A 25,999-nucleotide genomic window follows, 5' to 3' on the forward strand; every position below is an offset into this window, starting at 1 on the left:
GCCATTTCCTGTGTGTCCTGCACAGTTTCACACCTCTTCATCTGTGCTTGGGCCATTCCTTCCAGAGTGTCCTTTCTCATAGCCCCACATCTTCGAATCCTACTCATCCTCTTAGGCCCAGCAGAAATGGTACCTCCTCTACAAAGACTTCAATAATCTCCTGGTGGAAATCCCTCCCCACCCCCACCACATAGCATTATATGTCTCCTGGCACTCAGTACATTATGCATGGTATGAACCGTCACAGACTTTAGATGTGTGGGATTGATCTTTTTCTGATTAATTTTTGTATCATATCAGGGACCCACGTAGTGAGCCACAAAGCAATTAGCAATCAGAAATTTTTTTTTTTTCTGACGAATTCTTTATTACTTGCTTGCAGCTGCCTCCCACCTCATTTCTGTCAAAGACTAATGGTAAAAGATAAAGTATTGGATCCTTCTACCTGTTACATATGTCAAAAGCATTTTGTCCTACCTTATTTTGCTGGCACACCTAACAATGTACTGCACTGGAGGGCTGTGAGGTACTACCTACCCACCTGGGTGAGGACAAGGCATCCCCAGAAACCTGGGCATTAACTTAGGAGATGCAGCAGAGTATAGGTGAGTATAGCCCATGTATCTTCAGCAGAGAGAGACCATAATGCTATCAGCTGAAAGCAGGAAAGGTTGGACTTGTCTATTTTCTGCTTAGTGATATTTTTAAAATTTTATTTTTATTGATTTATTTTTTTAACGTTTATTTATTTTTGAGAGAGAGAGAGAGAGAGCAGGGAGGGGCAGAGAGAGAGAGGGAGACACAGAATCTGAAGCAGGCTTCACGTTCCATGCTGTCAACAGAGAGCCCAACGTGGGGCTTAAACTCATGAACCATGAGATCATGACCTGAGCCAAAGTCGGATGCTTAACCGACTGAGCCACCCAGGCACGCCTATTTTCTGCTTAGTGATATTAACATAACTAAACAGAAACTATCTTAGTGTAATGGTAGTGCTCAACCTTGGCTGTACATTAGAATCATGAGGAGATTTCAAAAATCACAAGACCTGAGGCCCATCTCCAGAAAGTTTGATTTAATTGATCTGGATTTTTATCTGGACGTCAGGAGTTTTGAATGCTCTCCAGGTGATTCTAATGTGTAGCCAGGGCTGAGAGCTGCGTAAAAAAGTTGAATGGTTAGTGTGGAAGCAGAAAAATGGAGCCATAAAGGAAAACTTGGTCAGTGTGTATGGAGCACTGAGCAAAGATGAGGCCTGGACTGGAGAACGGGGAATTCTGGCTCTGGTGGTGGGTTAGGTTTTATGCTCAGGCCACCTCATTAGGTGCTATGATAATTACCTGGCCTGTTCTCCTTGCTCCGTGTGCAACTTCTGATTATAATTCAGCTCTCCACATATGCCTCTTCTAACAGAAAAAAATCTTCTGGCTAAACTGACATGAGCTCCCTGTTGTCTTGGCAGCTGTAGCTCTCACTGCATGTGAATAAATTGGCATTCTAGATTATTTATTGGTTCCTTAACAGTTTGAAATTCACCAAGGCAATGATAGTCAGGAGTCTTTCCAAAAGCCATTATTGAGCCCCAAATCTGTGTCAGATATAATTCTAGAGAGTGTGGGGCAACAGAGATAATATAATATTTCTTTAATGAACCCGTCTGGTAGAATAAACAAATCATTTCTATCAATAGCAAAAGTACAAGCTAGATATGGTAAGTGTTGAGGGAAGGAGGTGGTTAAAGTCCTGTGCAAGTTAGGACTAGAGAGAAATGGACTATGGAGACCATGGAGGAGCTGGCATTATATTTGAACTTGAAGTATGGAAGGGATTTGGTCAAGGGAGATGGGGCAAGGACATTTTAGTTAAAGGGAATAATGTGATAAAAAGCTAAGAAGTAGAAAAGCATGGGCCATGATTTAAGAACCTAATACTTCACTTTTAATTATAATGTGTTTGCATTTCCTAATGTTAACAACTTATATACCCATTGTATAATAATCAAAACCAGGGTATTAATATTTTACCAGTTTTATTCCTAGTGTCTTTGTCTGTTCCAGGGCCCAATCTAGGATCCTGCATTGTGTATAATTGTTGCATCTCCCTATTCCTTTCTTGTCGGTGACAGTTCCCTTTTCCAGCCTTGTTTTCTATGACCTTGATACTTTTGATGACTACTGGTAACTTATTTTGTAGAAGGCCTCTCAGTTTGGATTTGCCTGATGTTTCCTTGTAATTAGATTGAGGTTCTATATTCTGAGGAAGCACACAAGTGATGTGATGTCCTTCTTACTACATCATATTAAGAGGGAACATGATGCTAGTGCAGCTTATTACTGGTGATGTTAACTTTGACTGATTGAAGTTGTGTCTGCTGGATTTCTCCACTACGGTGTTACTATTTTCTTTTTTTGTAATGGATAAGTATCTTGGGAAAAATATTTTGAGACTATGCTAATATCCTGTTTTTCCTCAAACTTTCACCCACAGATTTTAGCATCTTTCAGTAAAGGTTGCCTGGAGTACTTTATACTGTGATATTTTGCTAATGGTGATTATGTATTTCCCTCACTCTTTCTATATTTACTAATTGGGATTCTCTTATAAGGAAGAGCTGTTCTACTGTCCCTTTCCCATTTATGTATTCAATTATTTATTTATATCAGCATGAACTCATGAATATTTATTTTATTCTGTGGGTTATAACCCAATACTGTCATTTTTGTTTTGTTGTTCAAACTGTTCCAACTTTAGCTGTTGGGGTTCCTTCAGGTTGGCTCTTGTGTCCTCTTAACGTGCCCTTATCCTTTTTCAAGGAGAGGTAGATTCTTATTAATTAATTTTATTTTATAGATGAGGAAACAGGACCCCAGAGAGGTGGAGTGATTTTCTGGCAGTCACATGGCTAGAATATTGAATTTCATCTAGGGCAGAACGAGGACCAGGGGTATTGGGAAAATTGCTCCTTTTTTTTTTTCTTTTACTTGGATCGCTCTCATTCCTTCCTTAATATTTAATAGAGTCAACCATATAGTCCATGGTTCCTACCTCCCCAAGCATGCAATTATCTACCTGTACATGGACATGAATTAGAAGACATTGGTTGTTTTATTGCTCATACCAACAATGTTAACCAAACATGTTTCTTTTTTTTTTTTATTTATTTTTTTTTTATTTTTATTTTTTTTAAATTTTTTTTTCAACGTTTATTTATTCTTGGGACAGAGAGAGACAGAGCACGAACGGGGGAGGGGCAGAGAGAGAGGGAGACACAGAATGGGAAACAGGCTCCAGGCTCTGAGCCATCAGCCCAGAGCCCGACGCGGGGCTCGAACTCACGCACCGCGAGATCGTGACCTGGCTGAAGTCGGGCGCTTAACCGACTGCGCCACCCAGGCGCCCCAACCAAACATGTTTCAAATTGTGGCCCTAAGCACAAATTTCTACATAGCTACACTAATCAAGCCTATGTAAATTATACAAAATGAAAACTTCCCGTTATAAGATGAACAAGATGTGGGAATCTAGAATATAGTTCTGGGCACAGGGACATAGCTTACAATACTGTACTGTATACCTGAAATTTGCCAAGAGAGTAGATCTCAAGTGCTCACACCACCACCAAAAAAAAAAAAAAAAGATAACTATGTGAAGTGTTGGATGTGTCAGTTAACTTGAATGTGGTAATCATCTCACAATTCATGTGTGTGAATTTTTCTTGGCTTTTTCTCACTTACACTCGGTATCTTTATCTTTGTTTTTATACATAAACACAAAAACACAAGTATATCAGTTTGTACACACATACATATTTTAATATGATGATGATGATGATGATGTTATTAAGTATTTTACGTCTCTCAGTAGGAGACTAGGTAGGGCTTGAAATAGTGGAAAGTGGGTGGACTTTGTCATTACACTGACTTGTGTTCAGATCTTGGTCTATTTCCTTAAGGAAGTTATTTCATTTCTGTGATCCTTTTCCTGCTATTAAGATAGTGTATCAACACCTCTTTTGTTAGTTTTTTTTAGGGATTTGAAATAATGAATATTGAAAAAATGGCTCTCGGAACCTTGCACCTAGTAGACTGCCAGTAATGGAAGTTGTTATTTATAATCATTCATTATTTCATTGTTGCTCCCCTCTCCCCTTTCCAGTCGTTTTCTGGAAGGCAGGCTCATTTTTAACTCTGAGTTTGACTTGTAACCTTTAGTATGATTCATGCCAGAAGGAGGAAACATGCAAATTCTTAAACACTAATGAGTCTGATAGCAACTTTCAAGCAAGTACTTGCCAAAGATTTATTTGTACCGTACAAAAGAAAATTTGAAATGTTCTCTTATGTTTCTTATTTATTTAAAACTATTTAAATAAACGAAGTAAGTAGGCTGACTTTTAACAATCTTGAACTTCTAGTAAGTGTCAGTAGTGAATTTGGCAATGACATGTAGCAATCAGGCTTACTAGCTCTCAGCTCTCAGAGAGTCCTTGTAACTTCATAATACTGGGTATGCGTTGAGTCTGCAATTAAAGAAAAATCTTTTTCTGTCCTTTTAAAGCCACTGCTTATTGTCCTGAAGCTCTGTCTGGGGCCACTAACATCCAAATTGTTTTGTTACAGTTGAGGGAGACTCGTAGGTTATTGATTATTGTGACATTGATTCATGACCGTCTGTCTTAGTCCATTCAGGCTGCTATAACAATATACCATAGACCCGGTGGCTTATAAACAACATAAATTTATTTCTCACGGTTCTGAAGGCTGGAAGTCTGAAATCACGATTCCAGCAGATTCAATGTCTGGTGAAGACTGGATTCCTGGTTCATAAATGGTCATCTTCTTGCTGTGTCCTCACATGCTAGAAGAGGTGAGCGAGGGGTGTCTGGCTGGCTCAGTCGGTTAAGTGTCCAACTCTTGATTTCGGCTCAGGTCGTGATCTCATAGTTGGTTGTGAGATTGAGCCTCGTGTCAGGCTCTGGGCTGGGTGTGGAGCGTGCTTAAGATTCTTTCTTTTCCTGTCCCTCTGCTCCTCCCCGGCTTGTGTGTGTGTGCATGTGTGTATGCACACGCATGTGTGCCCACGTTCTCTTTCCCTCTCTCTCTCAAAGAGAAAAAGAAGAGGTGAGGGAGTTCTCTGGGGTCTCTTTTATAAAGACACTAATTTTATTCATGAGGCCTCCACCCTTATGATCTAATCATATCCCAAAGTCCCCACCCCCTAATACTATCACACTGAGGTGGGGTAGGGTTTCTACATAAGTATTTTGGGGAGATACAAACATTCAGTCTATAGCACCATCCTTCCCAGTATGAGCTCCGGGTAGCCACATATCACGGCTGTCTTCAATGGCCTGCTTTCCTGGGATTGCTGCTGATTGAAAGAACTAAACATTATCTTTAGAAAGGTATATCCTATCAGGCCTCTCTGGTTTTTCTGGGCAGTTCCATCCTGGAGAAGGTAGGCCTTCCTGAATTTGCTCTGTGTCAGTTCTGTGGCAGTTAGGGAGGACTGTAAATCATGGGAGTGTTTGATTTTTAAAATAATTTTTTAATGTTTACTTATATATGGGAGAGAGAGAGAGACAGAGAGATAGAGTGTGAGCTGGGGAGGGGCAGAGAGAGGGGGACAGAATCTGAAGCAGACTCCAGGCTCTGAGCCCGACGCAAGGCTCAAGCTCACCAACCGTGAGATCATGACCTGAGCTCAAGTCAGACGCTTAACCCACTGAGCCATCCAAGCGGCCCGAGGGTCTGATTTTATATACCTGAACGGATCTACTCATGATTTTTAATTAATTAATCTGATTTGTTCTATTTACTTTCTTTGTTTAAGCCATGATATATTTTAACCTTTTAACAACAAAGTTAAAAAGTAAGGCCACTGAGGTGTGCCTGGCTGGTTCAGTCAGTGGAGAATGCAACTCTTGGTCTCAGGGTCATGGGTTCCAGCCCCATTTGGGTATGGAGCCTACTTAAAATACAAATTAAAAAAAAAAAAAGGAAGGCCACAAATTTTTACTTAAAATTGTTAATGTAAAAATTGAAAAGCAAAATTAGTTTTATTTAAAAGATGTGTCTTAATACACTAATACAAAGCAATTCATAAATCCATTAGAATTTACAGCGTTTGGGGTGTGGCTTTAACTGACATATGACTTTATATAAATATAAATATAAGTATTCAAAAATAGAATAATCCACTTCAAATAGTTTATTTTATTTTATTTTATTTTATTTATTTTTTTTTTTTATGAAGTTTATTGACAAATTGGTTTCCATACAACACCCAGTGCTCATCCCAAAAGGTGCCCTCCTCAATACCCATCACCCACCCGCCCCTCCCTCCCACCCCCCATCAACCCTCAGTTTGTTCTCAGTTTTTAACAGTCTCTTATGCTTTGGCTCTCTCCCACTCTAACGTCCTTTTTTTTTTTTTTTTTACCTTCCCCTCCCCCATGGGTTCCTGTAAAGTTTCTCAGGATCCACATAAGAGTGAAACCATATGGTATCTGTCTTTCTCTGTATGGCTTATTTCACTTAGCATCACACTCTCCAGTTCCATCCACGTTGCTACAAAAGGCCATATTTCATTTTTTCTCATTGCCACGTAGTATTCCATTGTGTATATAAACCACAATTTCTTTATCCATTCATCAGTTGATGGACATTTAGGCTCTTTCCATAATTTGGCTATTGTTGAGAGTGCTGCTATGAACATTGGGGTACAAGTGCCCCTATGCATCAGTACTCCTGTATCCCTTGGGTAGATTCCTAGCAGTGCTATTGCTGGGTCATAGGGTAGGTCTATTTTTAATTTTCTGAGGAACCTCCACACTGCTTTCCAGAGCGGCTGCACCAATTTGCATTCCCACCAACAGTGCAAGAGGGTTCCCGTTTCTCCACATCCTCTCCAGCATCTATAGTCTCCTGATTTGTTCTCAAATAGTTTATTTTAAAAGCAACCCAGTGATTTATAGAAGAAAGCATTTCATGTCACTTGAGATAAAAATAAGTTCTATTTTATTTTTATTCATGTACATTTCTATCACCAGGAAGAACACTTACTCTAAAAGAATTTGGAAAAAGAAATTAGCAGCTAAACCCAGGAATTCTCATTTGTATTATCAAACTTGAACATCATGATACTACATGGCATTATTTAGTACCTATTTAGAAACCGAGTTTTCTTATTTTGCTTTTAAGAGCATGGTGTGGCCTACCATTTCCTCCACTTTTTTGCACTCCATTGCAGTGCACTTCCAAAATGCCAAGGGAATGTCTTCGGGTTCTACAACATAACGACAGATGATCTTCACACCCCCTCCACCTCCATTTATTGGTGTTTTTGAAAAAATATGTCATTATAAAAAGATTCTTATTCAGCCCTGTCCGAAGTACATCTTTTTCCTTTGGAATTTTTCAAACTGTTGGACCAAATGTTGCCTCTGATGGGTGAAATATTAAGTGTATGGCCCATTTGTGTTACTATCTAGCAACATTTGTTAAAATGTGGTCCATGGACTACCTGTCCCAGAGTCACTTAGGATGCTTGTTTAAAAATAGAGATTCTTTTGTCACCTCCAGACTTACTAAATCGGAGTGTCTGTTGATGCGGTCCAGGAATATGCATTTTAAACAAGAAACATGGATGATTCTGATGCCTGCTAAAATTTGAAGTCCACTGGAAGGATGTATTAGAAGCTTATTGAAAGGTGATGTGGAGTGTTAGAGAGCAGCATTGAAGATGTCAACCAAATGACTTAATAAGGAGCAACTTTTTAATTTTAAAATGAAGTAGGACAGAACAGTTTTTCAAGCTCCTCCCAACCCTAGAATCCAGAGGTTATTTCATGCTTTGTATATGCTCTGGGCATTGCAGTTTTGTTGTATTCAGACTTCTGAGAATGTTCTACTTTCGCTTTTTAAACTGGTTGTAAGTGCTTCTGTTGAAGACTTAAAAAAACAGGGATTATTTTTTGTAATTAAATTCTTTTAGGATTTAAAACTTTTTAATGGGATCAAAGATGGAGTTTAGACACTGTATTTGAGTTGTTCTTCATTCCTTCAAGGTCTTGGCATTTCAAAGTCAATCTGATGTTGGCTAATTGGCCTGGGGGAGGGAGGAGAGGCCAGTAACCCAGCAAATGGTACATTTTGGGTTACAGATTTTCAAAACTTCAGAAGTTAACATCAAGGCTTTATTTGCAACTTTCAAGGGGTGATATTACTGAAAGAGCATTTTCTGTGAGCAATGTAGACTTGAGGCAACATTAATATTGGTTTAAGTAAAAGTCAATATTCTTCACTAAAGTTTTTCTTAGCAATAAAAGTCATCATTAAATATTTCTCAAAAAAAGTTGAGAAAACAATGAGCCTGCAGATAGTGTAATAAGAACTTAAACTGAGGTAAGACATTTTATCAAAAACATTTGATTTTTACTTGGAAGATGGCTTAGAGAAAGAAAGTCATAAATGCTTTCCATATTCATATTTCAAAATCCATCTGCTTCACAAAAAATATATTTCTTTGGTTGTGATATAAAAGCAGAATTTTTATCTTAATCTGTGAGGGACTTGATTACCTAATTTAAATCCTAAGAAAATAATCTACAGAGTATTTATTAAAGAACAAAGTACATACAAAGCAAATAATGTTTCTTAGAGATAAACGTACAAAATGAAAATTGTAGGGGTAGTAACTTGATGAGCATGAGGCCCAGCTCTCTGATTAATTTTTTGGTGTTCTATCTTCTTGTCAACTAAACAGGTTCCTTGCTTAATGTTAGGAACTGGTTCAGTTTTCCTTCTTATGGTTCTACTCAGAGAGCGAGGGGGAGCTTGATCCTTTTGACATTTCACTTTGAGGCCTACTATTGAAGGCCCTATTCTTTTTCTCTTTTTTAATAGTCTAAATATATATATATAGTCACCAGAAATCATATACGTGTGTGTGTGTGTGTGTGTATATATATATGTATATATGTATGTGTATATATACACACACACACACACGTATATGATTTCTGGTGACTATATATATATATATATATATATATACACATACATACATATAGTCACCAGAAATCGTGCACATACTTAATATCAATGCAGGAAACAAATAAGCAAGTTTCAGTTACCACTTAAGGAGAGAGCATTAGGAGGTAATTGTCAGACTAACAATAAATGTCACCCAGGGAGTGTGCTCCTGTCATGGCAAGATAACTCACAAAGGACATAATTCTACTCACAAAGAAAGCAATACCAAAGCTGATACAAATGTGTAAAACATTCACATTTATATAATTTATTTGGGATAAATTCTTGAAAGGAATGCTATTTTAACACATGAATTTTTCCAAATTTTAGTGTTATTACAATTGGGGTAGACAATTACATATGCAAAGTCTGTTTTCATAGGGACAATTGTACTTTTGTATGACCTTTCTAAAGTAAGAAACATTGGGTTGGATTATATTTCTATAAGGCAAGTTTTTCTTTTTTCTTTCCTTCTTCCTTCCTTCCTTCCTTCCTTCCTTCCTTCCTTCCTTCCTTCTACCCATCCATCCATCACTCCTCATCTGAAGCTATTAAGGAAGGACACAGCAACATATATAATTATCTTTCTGACAGTGGAGATATTTGATCATATTCAGAGAATCTAAATGGGATATTGAAAGGATATCTTGCTTTTTGTTTTAAAATTAGTATGTGGGGGTGTGGAGGTGTGCGTGTGAGAGAGAGAGAGGTTTTGCTAGAGTCCTCTTGGATAGAAGAGCCTGGATTGGAAATATATATATGCATTGGTAGCTTACCTTTCATCTGAAGGGCTTTCGTGTCTACTTCACAGGAAGTTGTAATATTCTATTGTCAAAAAATGTTTTGTGCAACTTATAGAAACCTTATGATAGTACAGCTTGTATGATCCAATAGAACTTTGATAAACTCTAGGATTAAAAAGAGAGGGATATAAAGAAAGGTAGGTTTGGAGAAAGAAGAAAATGATAGTCTTTTGACAAGGAGTCTAATATTCAATTCACTGTAGTTTTGAATTCCAACAAGCTTTGATCTCCTTAGCCCAGAAAATCCAGCAGGAAATTAAATGTGACCTAGGATACAAGCGGAAGGTTTGATATGCCCCTTCTCGTTTGTCATGCCCTTGTGTAAGGTGAGAATATGGGAGCAAATTATTTGTATATTGCACTGAAAGGAAATAAAAAAATCATTACAAGCGAGTCGATTGGTTGACCTAATGTTGTTTGATTAGAAGTAATTTCCCTTTGGTTGTTTCTTTGCTTATAAATGCTTTTCCTTTGCATTTAACAATGAAAACTCTGTCAGGCATAGTCTGTAAGTAGCTTAATGTTTGGCCCTTATGTTCCTTAGGGACATGGATTGTACCTCTCTTCTCTCATGGGGCTGTGTTGTTGGCATATCCTAAACACTTGCATTTCACTCCTCCTTGTTTTCAGAGAAACACTTCCTGAATTGTTTTTAATTGTTCAGTGTTTTAAGGTGAAAGGGATCAGGTATAGGGCTTCTCTGAGAAAATTTAACATTTTGTGTATTCATTTCTATGGTAGTTGAAATACATTAATATTAGCACAATCAGAAAGGGCCTTATATCAGACTCTGCTAGGTAACTTTAGATGTTTGTCACTGTGATCATGATTCATTTTTGGCACTGAGGATTATTCTTCCTATCACCAGTGAGCAGTAGGACAGACTGACTAAATGTTTAAATGATGTGTTTGGACCCCACCTAGATCAACAGTTGCTGTATTCCTGGGGATTTTACTGTAGTTAAATAGACAAAAGGAGAGTTAAGTCATCCCAAACACATGTTAGTCTGGACATGCCAAACTGAAAAGAATCTGAACTCCAGCAGCCAGTGCCATATGCACAACATAAGGACTGATTTAGTTTCACCAAAACATCATCACTTGATATTAAATTAATAGCATTCATTTTAATTTTAGCATTCATTTTTAATTTTGGCTTTTTATTTTTACTTTGTATATATGTCAGGCTTCTATAGTTGTATAAAACTCTAAGCATAAGAAAAGTCATTCCTAGTTTTATGTGGACACATGTAAATATGTGATGTAATGTAATACATTTTAGGTAATATTTAAGTAACATAATAAAATAAAACCTTTTAGAAGGGTTTTGTCCTTGAGTGATGTCAAAGATAAACACAGCGGGCATTACTTAAAGTGGTGAAAACAGTTTATGTGGTAACTGGCACTCAGGGAAAGAGCTGACCTCTTGTTGTTGTGCACATATTCTGATATGTGCAGAAGTGCCTGGACGATAAATAGTGAGACTGGAAGAAGGGAGAAAACAGTGGGAACCTGAACAGTCATGGAGGGGAAACACTGAGAAGGCAGGAAGGCAGTTGGTTCATATGTATCTGGGTTTGCTAACTGGCAGTAGTTGAAATTAGGTCCCTACCCTTCCACAGAAACCAGGAGACAGGGATCCCTACCTCGAGATGCGGGCAGGAACAAACAGTAAATTCTTTTGGCAGCTGTAAGTTTTCTTAGGCAGGCACTTTAAGGAAGACTAGGGTCATCCTGGGGATGTGGCCTTGAGCTATTAGAAGTGTGTTAGTATTTATTCAAGTCTTTATAAGCCAAGGGTGAGGCCTAGTTGAGAAGAGAGCTCAAAGGAGCCTGGCGAGAGTTCGGCCAAGGAGAGACTCTGTCAGTGATAGTTCACAGTGGCAATGTGCCCTCACTTTCTTGTGATAAACAGTGGTTGTTATATATTAATTATTGTAGAGAGAGCTTGATTTTAAAATCTTAACTGAAAGAAAAACATGAAAAATTATGCTACTATGTTTCAGGGCCGAGACCTGGATTGTAAAATTCAGGAATATAAAGAAGCTGGAAAAACCTTTCCGGAAAGTCAGATAATCGAATGGTTTATCCAGCTGTTGCTAGGAGTTGACTACATGCATGAAAGGTATGTTCATTTGTTACTGAGGGACACGATTTTAACAGTCATGTCTGAACCTGAAAAATGAATTTTGGGGGGTAGAATGAAAGGAAGCAATCATGAAAGGTAAATGACTGTAGTTAAACATCTGCAATATGCTTTCCCATGAAGAAACTGTTGAATGATTCAATATAAAAGATTTACTTGAATAGCCTTTTTTGTTGTTGTTCTAGAAATCAAGTTGGCCTTGAATACAAAACAGAAATTTGTATTAAACACATTCTCATTTATCTGATCATCTCCTGTGTTTACAAGTGATTCTCAGATACCTTTAGCATGCTATGAATTTATTATATTTTACAACAGGCTTGAACTATAAATACCTAGCATGCTCTAAATGAATTGCACAATCAACTTAGAATGTGTCAGTGCACAAGTTAGCTGTGTTCACATCCCAGCATGAGCTGAGTAATTGAGGCAAAAGTTATTCTTGGGACTTAGAGAGATAAATATTTAGACCAAGTCAGTTTTGATGTGAAATATCTGATACAGAAGGTCAAAGTATGTTTTATGAGTTCAGTTGTCTGTAACTTGCAATTATAATCTCTGCCTTAACATGTATTTTAAAACTTTTAATTATATTTCTTATATGTCAAAAGTAATCATTTTTGGATGTTTTATAGATATACAAAATGGCATGACCACATTTGAAAAGAGGAACACACATAGACAAAAGCAGATACTCGGAGTTGTCCCTGTTAGCCTTCAACTTAGCACTGGGTGGAACATGTGATAACATTCTTGAACAAAGGTTGAAATTTATAGAATACATCAAGGTCTGGCTACACATGGATGTCAGATAGCTCACATGTGTTTCCTATGGTTTCTAGATGCATAAGAAGTGACCAGATTATACTGAGCTTTGCCATGTATCTTCTAAACACATGCTCGACACTGGGTGTTTTATGGAAACCAATTTGACAATAAATTTCATAGGAGAAAAAAGAAAATACAGAGGTAGAAAACAAAACAAAAAAAATAAACACATGCTCGATGATACAAATAGCTACTGATTTATTGACAACTCATAAAAATTTTCTGAATGATGTTAAACTTTCCTAAGAAACAATGATAAAAGAATATCAAATAATATTTTAATAAACTACCCAAAGCTGCTGAATGTAGACATATGTGTATACAGTTGTATTGGTATTTCTTTTCTTTTCTTTACTATTCCATGCATATTTGTTAGCTTATACATAAGGAAATATGTATATGTCACATATGTATATGTCATCTTCACATATAAAAGTGACAACCTTTATGTTCTCTGAGCAAAATATAAAACTGAAATCTGGTTGATTTAGTAATCCAAATATTTGCAGTATGTTTGGTGTGGTTACTAGTAAATGAGTTAATAGTAAATGATTTTAAAATAGTCCTTCAAAGAGAGGATTTAAATTTTTTTTGAATCCTTCAACATTTTAAGAAAGTTATTAAATGGAGCTAAATGTTTGGATATTTGTGTGTCTGTGTTCCTGAAATAACCATCCTTTGTGATTCAGATAACAAATTGTGGTGTTTATTTATTGTTACCATAACCAACCATTGTAAAGTTTTTCTGCATAGACAGAAATTTAAATTTTATTCTTAGGTTCATTTATTCATTTATTAAACAGAGATGAATTAAAAATAAGACCTAACCTTAAAAACTGTTAGCAAACTAGCAGAGATAAAGCATGTACCCAAATAACTATAAACCCTGTAACAAGTGGATGTATCAGATGCAGAGTCTCTGCTACATCCTGCATCATGGCCCTGGGCAAGCTGCTTAACCTCTCTGAGCCTTTGTTTTCTCATTTATAAAATAGGAATAATGATGGGACTCTCCCTACTTGCTTATAGGACTGTAATATTCACTGAGATGTTACACATTTAAAAAGTTTGCAGTCTGTTAAGCACTCTGTAAATGTTGTTGTTTGTGGTTGTAATTTATATAGAAATGAAAGCATAGTCACCAGAAGGGCTAAAAAAAATGCTGACAATAATAGTGCTGACAAGGATGTGGAGCTACTGGAACTCTCTTACATTGCTGGTATAATCACTTTAGAAAAAACCTAAACACTCAAATACCCTGTGATCCAGTAATTCTGTTCCTGAGATGAGAAATGAGTTCCTGTGTCCAACAAAAGACATGTACAAAATATCCATAGAAGCCTTAATTGTAATAGCAAAACACTGAGAAATGTCCATTTATAATAGAATGGTTGAATAAATTGTGGTATAGTCTTATGATGGAATACTACTCTGCAGTAAAAGAAGGACATACAACTGATTTGCATGACCTGGATGAATCTCAGAGATGTGATGTTGGGTGAAAGAAGCCAGATGCAAAAGAGTGCATCTTCTATGGCTCCATTTATATGAAATTTAAAAAAAAAAAGGCAGTCTTAGAATAGAGATTACCCTTTGAAGGGGATTTTGACTGGAACGGGGCACAAAGAAATTTCTTGGATGCTGCAAGTGTTCTATATCTTGACCCAAGTGGATGATTACAAGGATGATAAATTCATCAAGTTAAAGATTTATGCATTTTAATGTAAATTATACTCTAATTCAAAACAAGTGATAAGAGTGCCAAAAAGAGTACAGTCTAAATGCTAAAGTAGATCAGAAAAGGGATAATGTTTCTGCTTGGGAGAATCAATGAAGGTCTTGGAAGAAGTGATATTTGGCCCAATGTAGGTTTTGAATAAAGTGAAAGATGAGTCAGAGCTTTCCAGATTTAGGGACCAGAGTTGGAAAAGGCACAGATGTGGGAACTCATGGTACTTTTAGAGTGAATGATGAGTAGGTCAGTTGGAATGGCTCTTGGGATACATGGATGAAGTTGTGAGGAATGGTAGGTTGACATCAAGTTGTAGAGGGCTTTATTTTGTACTATAGACAATGATGCCACAGAATCCTTTTGAGTGGAACTATGATCAGAGCTTCAGGAAGACTGGGTAATAAATTATAGAGAGGAGAGAGGGGAACTCAGAATATCAGTCTGGAACCTTTTATAATATCTATGCATGTGGTTGTATGACCTGAAACAATATGGCAGTAGTGGGCAGGACATGGAAGGATGAGAGTTAACTTGATAAGTTCAAATGACTCGGCTTGAAATTATGTGGATATGTCAGATTGATAAGAGAAGGTCAAGGATGAACCCAAGTTTCATCACCCAAAGAGGCAAGTGAGAAGTTGGAAAGATAGGTTTGAAGTAATGGTGCTGAGTTTAATAGTGAATATCCTGGGTGAAATCTGGAGAGAGATTGAGAGAGGAAAGGTGGGAGATAGAGTGAGTGGAAGGAAGAGAGGGAGGGTGGAAGGGTGAGAGGGAGGGAGGGAGAGAGACAGAGAAGAAGGAAGGAAGGAAGGAAGGAAGGAAGGAAGGAAGGAAGGAAGTGATGGAGGGAGGGAGGAGGAAGGAAGGAAGGAAGGAAGGAAGGAAGTGATGGAGGGAAGGAGGAAGGAAAGAAAGAAGGAAGGAAAGAAGGAAGGAAGTTAGAATTGAGGTCCTAGATATTGGGGAAACACCAAAACTTGTCTGAATTCCCCCAATATCAGAGCCTTGAAACAAAAAATGGAGTGTAAGAAGTTTATCTAGAGGGTGATTTCATGAAACAGAGCCAATGAGTGGGGAGAGTGAGGGAGACAGGGAAGTGAGAAAAGCCATACAGGGCATATTATTGAGCTGGTTGCTGCTGTGGGAAGAGGGACGTAGAGGCAACATTCTTCTATGTGTTTTAGGTTTGGGTTCCTCTTTTTGCATTCTTTTAGAACATTTATGAAAATTCTTGCCCACATATAACAATTCTCTAACATTATTATGAATTTCCTCTTGAAAATTCCTCATATTTCTGGGAGTTTTGGGTGGAAAAGTGAGGCAGTTATCACTATCTTGATCCAATCTCTAGACTAGTTTTTTGTGGGTATTTCTGAGTATAATTGACATGCAGTGTTACATTAGCTCCAGATGTACAATATAGTGATTCCACAAGTATATGCATTATACTATATTCACCATAAGCAACCTCTAGAATAGTTTTTAAATGGAGAAATGCTATATGTTATTCCTGATCACAAATCTATAATCTACATTTCAAAATATTTAATTTGTATAGGTCTAAATATGTCTCCTATAGAAAATAAACTATCTCGTGGACAACCTAGAAGAAATGGATAAATTCCTAGAAACCTGTAACCTACCAAAACTGAAGCAGGAAGAAATAGAAAATTTGAACAGACCAATTACCTGCAATGAAATTGAATCAGTAGTAAAAAAAAAAAAAAAACAAAAAAAAAAAAACAAAACTCCAAACAAATAAAATTCCATGACCAAATAGCTTCACAGGTGAATTTTACCAAACATTTAAAGAAGAGTTAATACCTATTCTTCTCAAACTTTTCCAAGAAATAGAAGAGGAAGGAAAATTTCCAAATTCATTCTATTAGACCAGCATTACCCTGATACCAAAACCAGATAAAGACACAACAACAAAAAAAGAACTATAGGCCACTATTTCTCATGAACATAGATGCAAAAAACCTCAGCAAAATGTTATCAGACTGAATCCAACAATACATTAAAAAAATTATTCATCATGATCAAGTGGGATTTATTCTTGGGTTACAAAGGTGATTCAATATTTGCAAATTAATCAATGTGATACATCACATCAGTAAGAGAAAGGATAGAAACTATATGATCATTTCAGTAGATGCAAAAAAAGCATTTGACAAAGCACAATATCCATTGATAAAAATCCTTAACAAAGTAGGCTTAGAGGGAACATACCTCAACCTTATATGAAAAACACAGCTAACATCATACTCCGTGGGGAAGAACTGAGTGCCTCATAAGATCAGGAACAAGACAAAGATGTCCACTCTCACCACTTTCATTCAACATAGTACTGGCAGTCTTAGCCACAGCCATCAGACAAAAAAAATAAAAAAGAAAAAGGAAATGACATCCATGTTGTTAAGGAAGAAATAAAACTTTCACTATTTGCAGGTAACATGATAACTATATTTAGAATACCCAAAAGATTCTACTAGAAACTGCTAAGACTGATAAACAAATTCAATAAAGTCATAGGATACAAAGTCAATGTACAGATCTGTTACATTTCTATACACCAATAATGAAGCAGCAGAGAGATTAAGAAAACAATCCCATTTACAATTGAGCCAAAAATAATAAAATAACTAAGGGTAAACCTAACCAAAGAGATGAGAGTTAGGTTTCAGAGTACAGGTAGGTACTCTGAAAACTATAAAAACATTGATGGGAGAAATTGAAGATGATACAAAGAAATGGAAAGACATTCCATTTCCATGGGTTGGAAAAACAAAATATTATTAAAAGGTGTGTACTACGCTTCCAAAACTCAATCAGGAGGAAATAGAAAGCTTGAACAGACCCATAAACAGTGAAGAAATTGAATCAGTCATCAAAAATCTCCCAACAAATAAGAGTCCAGGACCAGATGGCTTCCCAGGGGAGTTCTACCAGACGTTTAAAGCAGAGATAATACCTATCCTTCTCAAGCTGTTCCAAAAAATAGAAAGGGAAGGAAAACTTCCAGACTCATTCTATGAAGCCAGCATTACTTTGATTCCTAACCCAGACAGAGACCCAGTAAAAAAAGAGAACTACAGGCCAATATCCCTGATGAATATGGATGCAAAAATTCTCAATAAGATACTAGCAAATCGAATTCAGCAGCATATAAAAAGAATTATTCACCATGATCAAGTGGGATTCATTCCTGGGATGCAGGGCTGGTTCAACATTCACAAATGAATCAACGTGATACATCACATTAATAAAAGAAAAGATAAGAACCATATGATCCTGTCAATCTATGCAGAAAAGGCCTTTGACAAAATTCAGCACCCTTTCTTAATAAAAACCCTCGAGAAAGTCAGGATAGAAGGAACATACTTAAACATCATCAAAGCCATTTATGAAAAGCCCACAGCTAACATCATCCTCAATGGGGAAAAACTGAGAGCCTTTTCTGAGATCAGGAACACTACAGGGATGTCCACTCTCACCACTGTTGTTTAACATAGTGTTGGAAGTTCTAGCATCAGCAATCAGACAACAAAAGGAAATCAAAGGCATCCAAATTGGCAAAGATGAAGTTAAGCTTTCACTTTTTGCAGATGACATGATATTATACATGGAAAATCTGATAGACTCCACCAAAAGTCTGCTAGAACTGATACATGAATTCAGCAAAGTTGCAGGATACAAAATCAATGTACAGAAATCAGTTGCATTCTTATACACTAATAATGAAGCAACACAAAGACAAATAAAGAAACTGATCCCATTCACAATTGCACCAAGAAGCATAAAATACCTAGAATAAATCTAACCAAAGATGTAAAAGATCTGTATGCTGAAAAGTATAGAAAGCTTATGAAGGAAATTGAAGAAGATATAAAGAAATGGAAACACATTCTGTGCTCATGGATTGGGAGAATAAATATTGTCAAAATGTCAATACTACCCAAAGCTATCTACACATTCAATGCAATCCCAATCAAAATGGCACCAGCATTCTTCTCAAAACTAGAACAAGCAATCCTAAAATTCATATGGAACCACAAAAGGCCCCGAATAGCCAAAGTAATTTTGAAGAAGAAGACCAAAGCAGGAGGCATCACAATCCCAGACTTCAACCTCTACTACAAAGCTGTAATCATCAAGACAGCAGGGTATTGGCACAAAAACAGACACATAGACCAATGGAATAGAATAGAAACCCCAGAACTAGACCCACAAACGTATGGCCAACTAATCTTTGACAAAGCAGGAAAGAACATCCAATGGAAAAAAGACAGTCTCTTTAACAAATGGTGCTGGGAGAACTGGACAGCAACATGCAGAAGATTGAAACTAGACCACTTTCTCACACCATTCACAAAAATAAACTGAAAATGGATAAAGGACCTGAATGTGAGACAGGAAACCATCAAAACCTTAGAGGAGAAAGCAGGAAAAGACCTCTCTGACCTCAGTCGTAGCAATTTCTTACTTGACACATCCCCAAAGGCAAGGGAATTAAAAGCAGAAATGAACTACTAGGACCTTATGAAGATAAAAAGCTTCTGCACAGCAAAGGAAACAACCAACAAAACTAAAAGGCAACCAACGAATGGGAAAAGATATTTGCAAATGACATATCGGACAAAGGGCTAGTATCCAAAATCTATAAAGAGCTCACCAAACTCCACACCTGAAAAACAAATAACCCAGTGAAGAAATGGGCAGAAAACATGAATAGACACTTCTCTAAAGAAGACATCGAGATGGCCAACAGGCACATGAAAAGATGCTCAATGTCGCTCCTCATCAGGGAAATACAAATCAAAACCACACTCAGATATCACCTCACGCCAGTCAGAGTGGCCAACATGAACAAATCAGGAGACTGTAGATGCTAGAGAGGATGTGGAGAAATGGGAACCCTCTTGCACTGTTGGTGGGAATGCAAATTGGTGCAGCCACTCTGGAAAACAGTGTGGAGTTTCCTCAAAGAATTAAAAATAGACCTACCCTATGACCCAGCAATAGCACTGCTAGGAATTTACCCAAGGGATACAGGAGTGCTGATGCATAGGGGCACTTGTACCCCAATGTTTATAGCAGTACTCTCAACAATAGCCAAATTATGGAAAGAGCCTAAATGTCCATCAACTGACGAATGGATAAAGAAATTGTGGTTTATATACACAATGGAGTACTACGTGGCAATGAGAAAGAATGAAATATGGCCCTTTGTAGCAACATGGATGGAACTGGAGAGTGTGATGCTAAGTGAAATAAGCCATACAGAGAAAGACAGATACCATATGGTTTCACTCTTATGTGGATCCTGAAAAACTTAACAGAAACCCATGGGGGAACGGAAGGAAAAAAAAAAAAGAGGTTAGAGTGGGAGAGAGCCAAAGCATAAGAGACTCTTAAAAACTGAGAACAAACTGAGGGTTGATGGGGGGTGGGCGGAAGGAGAGAGTGGGTGATGGGTATTGAGGAGGACACCTTTTGGGATGAGCACTGGGTGTTGTATGGAAACCAATTTGACAATAAATTTCATATATTGAAAAAAAATAAAAAAAAATAAAAGGTGTGTACTGTCCAAAGCAGTCTACAATTTTTTTTAACATGTATTTATTTTTGAGACAGAGAGAGAGCATTAACAGGGGAGGGTCAGAGAAAGAGGGAGACACAGAGTTTGAAACAGTCTCCAGGCTCTGAGCTGTCAGCACAGAGCCTGACACGGGGCCCAAACCCACAGACCACGAGATCATGACCTGAGCCAAAGTCGGACGCTTAACAGACTGAGCCACCCAGGTGCCCCAGCAGTCTACAAATTTAATGCAATCCCTGTCAAACTACAAACATCATTTTTCACAGAACTACAACAAACAGTTTAAAATTTGTGTGGAACCACAGAAGACCCCAAATAGCCAAAGCAATCTTGAAAAAGAAAAACAAGCTGGAGATATTCCAGACTTCAAGTTATATTACAAAGCTGTAGTAATCAAAACAATATGGTACTGGCACATAACATACATAGACACATAGATCAATAGAACAGAACAGAAATCCCAGAAATAAACCCACAATTATATGGTCAATTAATCTTTAACAAAGAAGGAAAGAATATGTAAGGGGAAAAGGACAGTGTCTTCATTTTTTTAACTTGTTTTACTTTTTATTTTTTTAAATTTACATCCAAATTAGTATATAGTGCAACAGTGATTTCAGGAGTAGATTCCTTAGTGCCCCTTACCCATTTAGCCCATCCCCCCTCCCAAAATCCCTCCAGTAACCCTCAGTTTGTTCTCCGTATTTATGAGTCTCTTCTGTTTTGTATCCCTCCCTGTTTTTATATTATTTTTGTTTCCCTTCCCTTGTGTTCATCTGTTTTGTCTCTTAAAGGCCTCATATGAGTGGAGTCATATGATTTTTGTCTTTCTCTGACTAATTTCACTTAGCATAATACCCTCCAGTTCCATGCACATAGTTGCAATTGGCAAGATTTCATTCTTTTTGATTGCCGAGTCATACTCCATTGTATATATACACCACATCTTCTTTATCCATTCATCCATGGATGGACATTTGGGCTCTTTCCATACTTTGGCTATTGTTAGTGCTGCTGTAAACATGGGGGTGCATGTGTCCCTTCGAAACAGCACACCAGTATCCCGTGAATAAATGCCTAGTAGTGCAATTGCTGGGTTGTAGGGTAGCTCTATGTTTAGCTTTTTGAGGACCCTCCATACTGTTTTCCAGAGTGGCTGCACCAGCTTGCATTCCCACCAACAATACAAAAGAGATCCTCTTTCTCTGCATCCTCTCCAGTATCTGTTGTTGCCTGAGTTGTTAATGTTAGCCATTCTGACAGGTGTGAGGGGGTAACTCACTGTGGTTTTGATTTGTATTTCCCTGATGATGAGTGATGTTGAGCATTTTCTCATGTGTCGGTTGGCCATCTGGATGTCTTCTTTGGAGAAGTGTCTATTCATGAAAGACAGTGTCTTCAAGTGGTCTTGGAAAAGTTGGACAGTGACATGTAAAAGAATGAAGTTGGACCACTTTCTTACACAATACACAAAAATAAACTCAACATGGATTAAGGATCTAATCGTGATACCTGAAACCATAAAAATCCTAGAAGAAAGCACAGCCAGTAATATCTCTGGCATCAGCTGTAACAACATATTTCCAGATATGTCTCCTGGGGCAAGGGAAACAAAAGCAAAAATAAACTATTGGGACCACATCAAAATAAAAAGCTTCTGCACAGCAAAGGAAACAACCAACAAAACTAAAAGACAACCTATGGAATGGGAGAACATATTTGCCTATGACATATCTGATAAAGGTTGGTATCCAAAATATATAAAGAACTTATACAACTCAACACCCCAAAACCAATAATTAAAAAATGGGCAGCAGACATGAACAGACATTTCTCCAAAGACATACAGATGACCAACAGACACATGAAAAGATGCTCAACATCACTCATCATCAGGGAAATGAAAATCAAAACTACTATGAGATTTCGCCTCAGAAGTGGCTAAAATCAAAAACTTAAGAAACGGGAAGCGTTGGCAAGGATGTGGAGAAAAAGGAACCCTTGTGCACTGTTGGTGGGAATGCAAACTGGTGCAGCTACTATGGAAAACAATATGGAGGTTCCTCAAAAAATTAAATATAGAACTACCCTATGATCCAGTAATCGCACTACTGGGTATTTACCCAAAGAATAAAAAAATGCTAATTTAAAGGGATACATGCATCCCTATGTTTATTTCAGCATTATTTACAATAGCCAAATTATGGAAGCAACCTAAGTGTTGTTTAGATACATAAATGGATAAAGAAGATGTGGTGTGACACACACCATCCATTTATGTATCTAAACAACACTTAGGTTGCAACACTTAGGTTGTGTGTGTGTGTATATATATATATATATATATATATGTATATATATGTGTGTATATATGCATATATATGTACATATATGTACATATATACACACATATACACATGTATATGTATATATATACATATATACATATATACATACATATACATGTGTTTATGTGTATATATGTACATGTGTGTGTGTGTGTGTATATATATATATATATATATATATATATATATATATATAAAGGAACACTATTCTGCCATACAAAAGAATGAAATCTTGCCATTTGTATCAACATGGATGGATCTAGACAGTATAATGCTAATGAAATAAGCCAGTGAGAGAAAGACAGGTCTCATATGATCTCACTCATATGTGGAATTTAAGAAACTAAACAAATGAGCAAAGGCAAAAAACAAACAAACAAACAAACAAACAGAAAGAAGAACAAGAGAGAGAAACCATGAAACATAGTCTTAAGTATAGAGAACAGATTGTTACCAGAGGGGAGATGGTGGCAGGATGGGTGAAATAGGTGATGGGGATTAAGAGTACACTTATCTTGATGAACACTGGGTAACACATGGAATTGTTGAATCACTGAATGATTCTTTTTTTTTTCCCAAAAGAATGATTCTATTAGCACCTAGCTTAGACACTTTGAAATAGTGATGTAAAAAGCTAAGGGTATTCACAGTTTACTGAAAGCTACCTTGAGAATATGACACTGAAAGTCTCCCTGCTGAAGGAGGTCTTACTGTCTGAATAAAAACCTCCAATTTCAGTGGCTTACAACAATCTCTGACTCATGTTGCATGTTGGCAGCCACATAGGAGGTGCAAGTCAGCTCTACCTGCCCTCCCGTTCCAGTATCAAGGCTGAAAGAGCAGCTCCCCTGTGAGACAAGCTTTTCTCACAGCAATGGGAAAGCCAGAGACTCAGCAGAAACACACAATGGCTCTTAAAGGTTTTTGTTTTGTTTTGTTTTTAATGTTTACTTATTTTTGAGAAAGAGGGAGAGAGAGAGAGAGAGAGAGAGAGAGAGAGAGAGAGAGAAAGACAACGAATGGGGGAGGGTCAGAGAGAGAGGGAGATAGACCAGGCTCCATGCTGATAGCAGAGAGCCTGACGCAGGGCTCGGACTCAGGAATTGCAAGATCATGACCTGAGCCAGAGTCCAACACTTAACTGACTGAGCCACCCAGTCGCCTTGGCAGTTAAAGGTTCTCCTCAGACTTGACAGTCACCCCTATTGATAAAGCAAGTTTCATGATCAAACCCAATGTCAGAAGAGTGGTGGAGTCTATTCCTCCCAAAGGGGACTCAGGGCAAGCCACAAGAGGTGTGACTATTTGGGAGCAAGAGTACAGCCTACCACAATGCTTCATTGTGCTTCTTTCAAATCATAGCCAATAAAAATAGGTCTACAAAACATTGTTCCAACCTTTTCCTTATATGGTATATAGTATATATTAAAATGTATTTTGAAAATGACATAGATTGCTTATGAATGAGTTAGGAAGATTACCTTGGAAAAAACACATGTGAGGAAGTTAGGTTTGGCTCCTTTGTTGAAAATGCCTTGCATATTATTTTAGTGCAGGTGATGGTTAATTTTATGTGTCAACTTGAGTGGGCCATGCATGGGTATCCAGATTAAATATTGTTTCTGGGTGTGTCTGTGAGGGTGTTTCTGATGAGATTAGTATTTCAATCAGTGAACTCATTAGATTGCCCTTGCCAATGTGGTTGGCCACCACCCAATCCCTTGGGGGCCTAAATAGAACAAAAGGCAGAGGAAGGAGGAATTTTCCCCCTTTTCCTGTGTCCTCAGACTGAGACTTAGACAGTCAATTCCCTATGGTTCTCAGGTCTTTAGACTCAGACTGAGTTATACTACCAGCCTTCCTGGGTTTTCAGTTTGCAGGTCGTGGAATTACTCAGCGTCCATAATTGTGTTAGCCAATTTCTCATTATAAATCTCCATATCTATCTATATCTGTATCTTTCATCTATATCTTTATTGGTTCTGTTTCTCTGGAGAACCCTGACTAATACAGTGCATCAGCAGAGGAGATAAAGAAGACCCAGGAAAAACTAAGAAAAGTGAGGTTAACAGAAGAAATGAAGATTTTGTTTACTCCTTTGGAGCTGTCCTGTACTTATTTTAATTTGGTGTATTTATAAATTTGTAATATGCTAAATCTATAGCATATGGCATGAACACTCATAAATAATGATGCTAAGAGCTGAGAATATTCACAGTTCACTAAAAGCTATCTTGAGAATGTAGCACTAAAACTTATTCTTCCCAGTGGGCCCGCACCTCTGCCTCACAAAGGGATGGAAGTTTTTTAAAGGTGTGTGTGTTCTGAGGCTGCTTGCCAACTATCTCAAGTTTCCATAGGCTAGTCCAGTATTTGAGGGGCTTTGGAACTTTGAATCATCCTCTCTCTGAAAGTGTAGTCCTGTAGCCTTTCTTCTCTTTGGTCCAATTAATTGGCTAATGTTTGAAACATCATCTTCTCTGGATGCCACAGCAGAATTGGGCATAAGAGAGCTTCGTGGGGGCAGAGACTGTGTCTTGCTCATCTCCCCGCCCCCCCCAGTGCTAATACGGAAACCACTAAACAAAACAAACAAACCAAAGAAAACCCCAAACTCGTTCCTCTTGAAGAGGGAGGAGTCCAGTTATCCTAGAATTTTTAGGATGAAGGACAGAGTAGCCTCTCTGCAGAGAGCCTCTTTGGTGGTGATCTTGAGACCTTGATGATTTTGGTGCTTTCACAGTGGAGGAGAGAGTGGAGTGGGGCGGGGGTGGAAGGGGGCATTTTCCCTAAGGTGACTGCCTCATCACCTGGCAGCCCACACAGTTTCCCTGCCAGCTTGGTGTGAGGTATTGTGTTGGAATGGCTAAATATTCCCTGAGAGGTGGCACCAGGAATTCATTTTTTTAAAAAAATTTTTTTAACGTTTATTTATTTTTGAGACAGACAGAGACAGAGCATGAACGGGGGAGGGGCAGAGAGAGAGGGAGACACAGAATCAGAAGCAGGCTCCAGGCTCTGAGCCATCAGCCCAGAGCCCGACGCAGGGCTCGAACTCACGGACCACGAGATCGTGACCTGGGCTGAAGTCGGACGTCTAACCGACTGAGCCACCCAGGCGCCCCAGGAATTCATTTTTAATGTAATGAGGCTCCCAAGAAGAATCTGGAAATCCAGGTTGGTAAATATGATGGGGGATGGTGGTATGCTACCCCAAGTTTGAAGATGAAAAAGCAGTAGGAAGCTGTGGTGTTTGTGTTGTGATTCCTACTTTCTCCTGGTTCCTACTTCTTGAGGATGTCCTGAGGTCACTTTATTCAAGGAGACCCCCATCCCCATCCCAGTGCCAGGTGTATGCAGCTCCTGCTGTGTTGGCAGTAGCCAGGTTTGAAGGAGGCCTAACTCCACCCCTCGCTTACAACACAGAGGAATCGTCCTGGTCTTGAGGGCCTATAGTGCCAGTGAGAAAGCCAGGCAGGTGCCTCAGAGTCTAGGATAGATG

At 38.0% G+C, this 25,999-nt stretch overlaps 1 protein-coding gene across 1 annotated transcript in view; it reads left to right on the forward strand.

Moving 5' to 3' along the window:
* The window catches only part of NEK11 (NIMA related kinase 11), a 261,051-nt gene that overhangs the window by 46,763 nt on the left and 188,289 nt on the right, over window positions 1–25,999 (forward strand). Inside the window, exon 3 of the mRNA XM_047099560.1 lies at window positions 11,845–11,963. Coding sequence (XP_046955516.1) covers window positions 11,845–11,963 — 119 coding nt within the window. The remainder of the gene's footprint in view (window positions 1–11,844; window positions 11,964–25,999) is intronic.

Source organism: Lynx rufus, unplaced genomic scaffold (genome assembly GCF_022079265.1).
Source record: "Lynx rufus isolate CCGP_SWC_20201006 ecotype Redwood Valley unplaced genomic scaffold, mLynRuf1.p SCAF_5, whole genome shotgun sequence".
Lineage (NCBI taxonomy): Eukaryota > Metazoa > Chordata > Mammalia > Carnivora > Felidae > Lynx > Lynx rufus.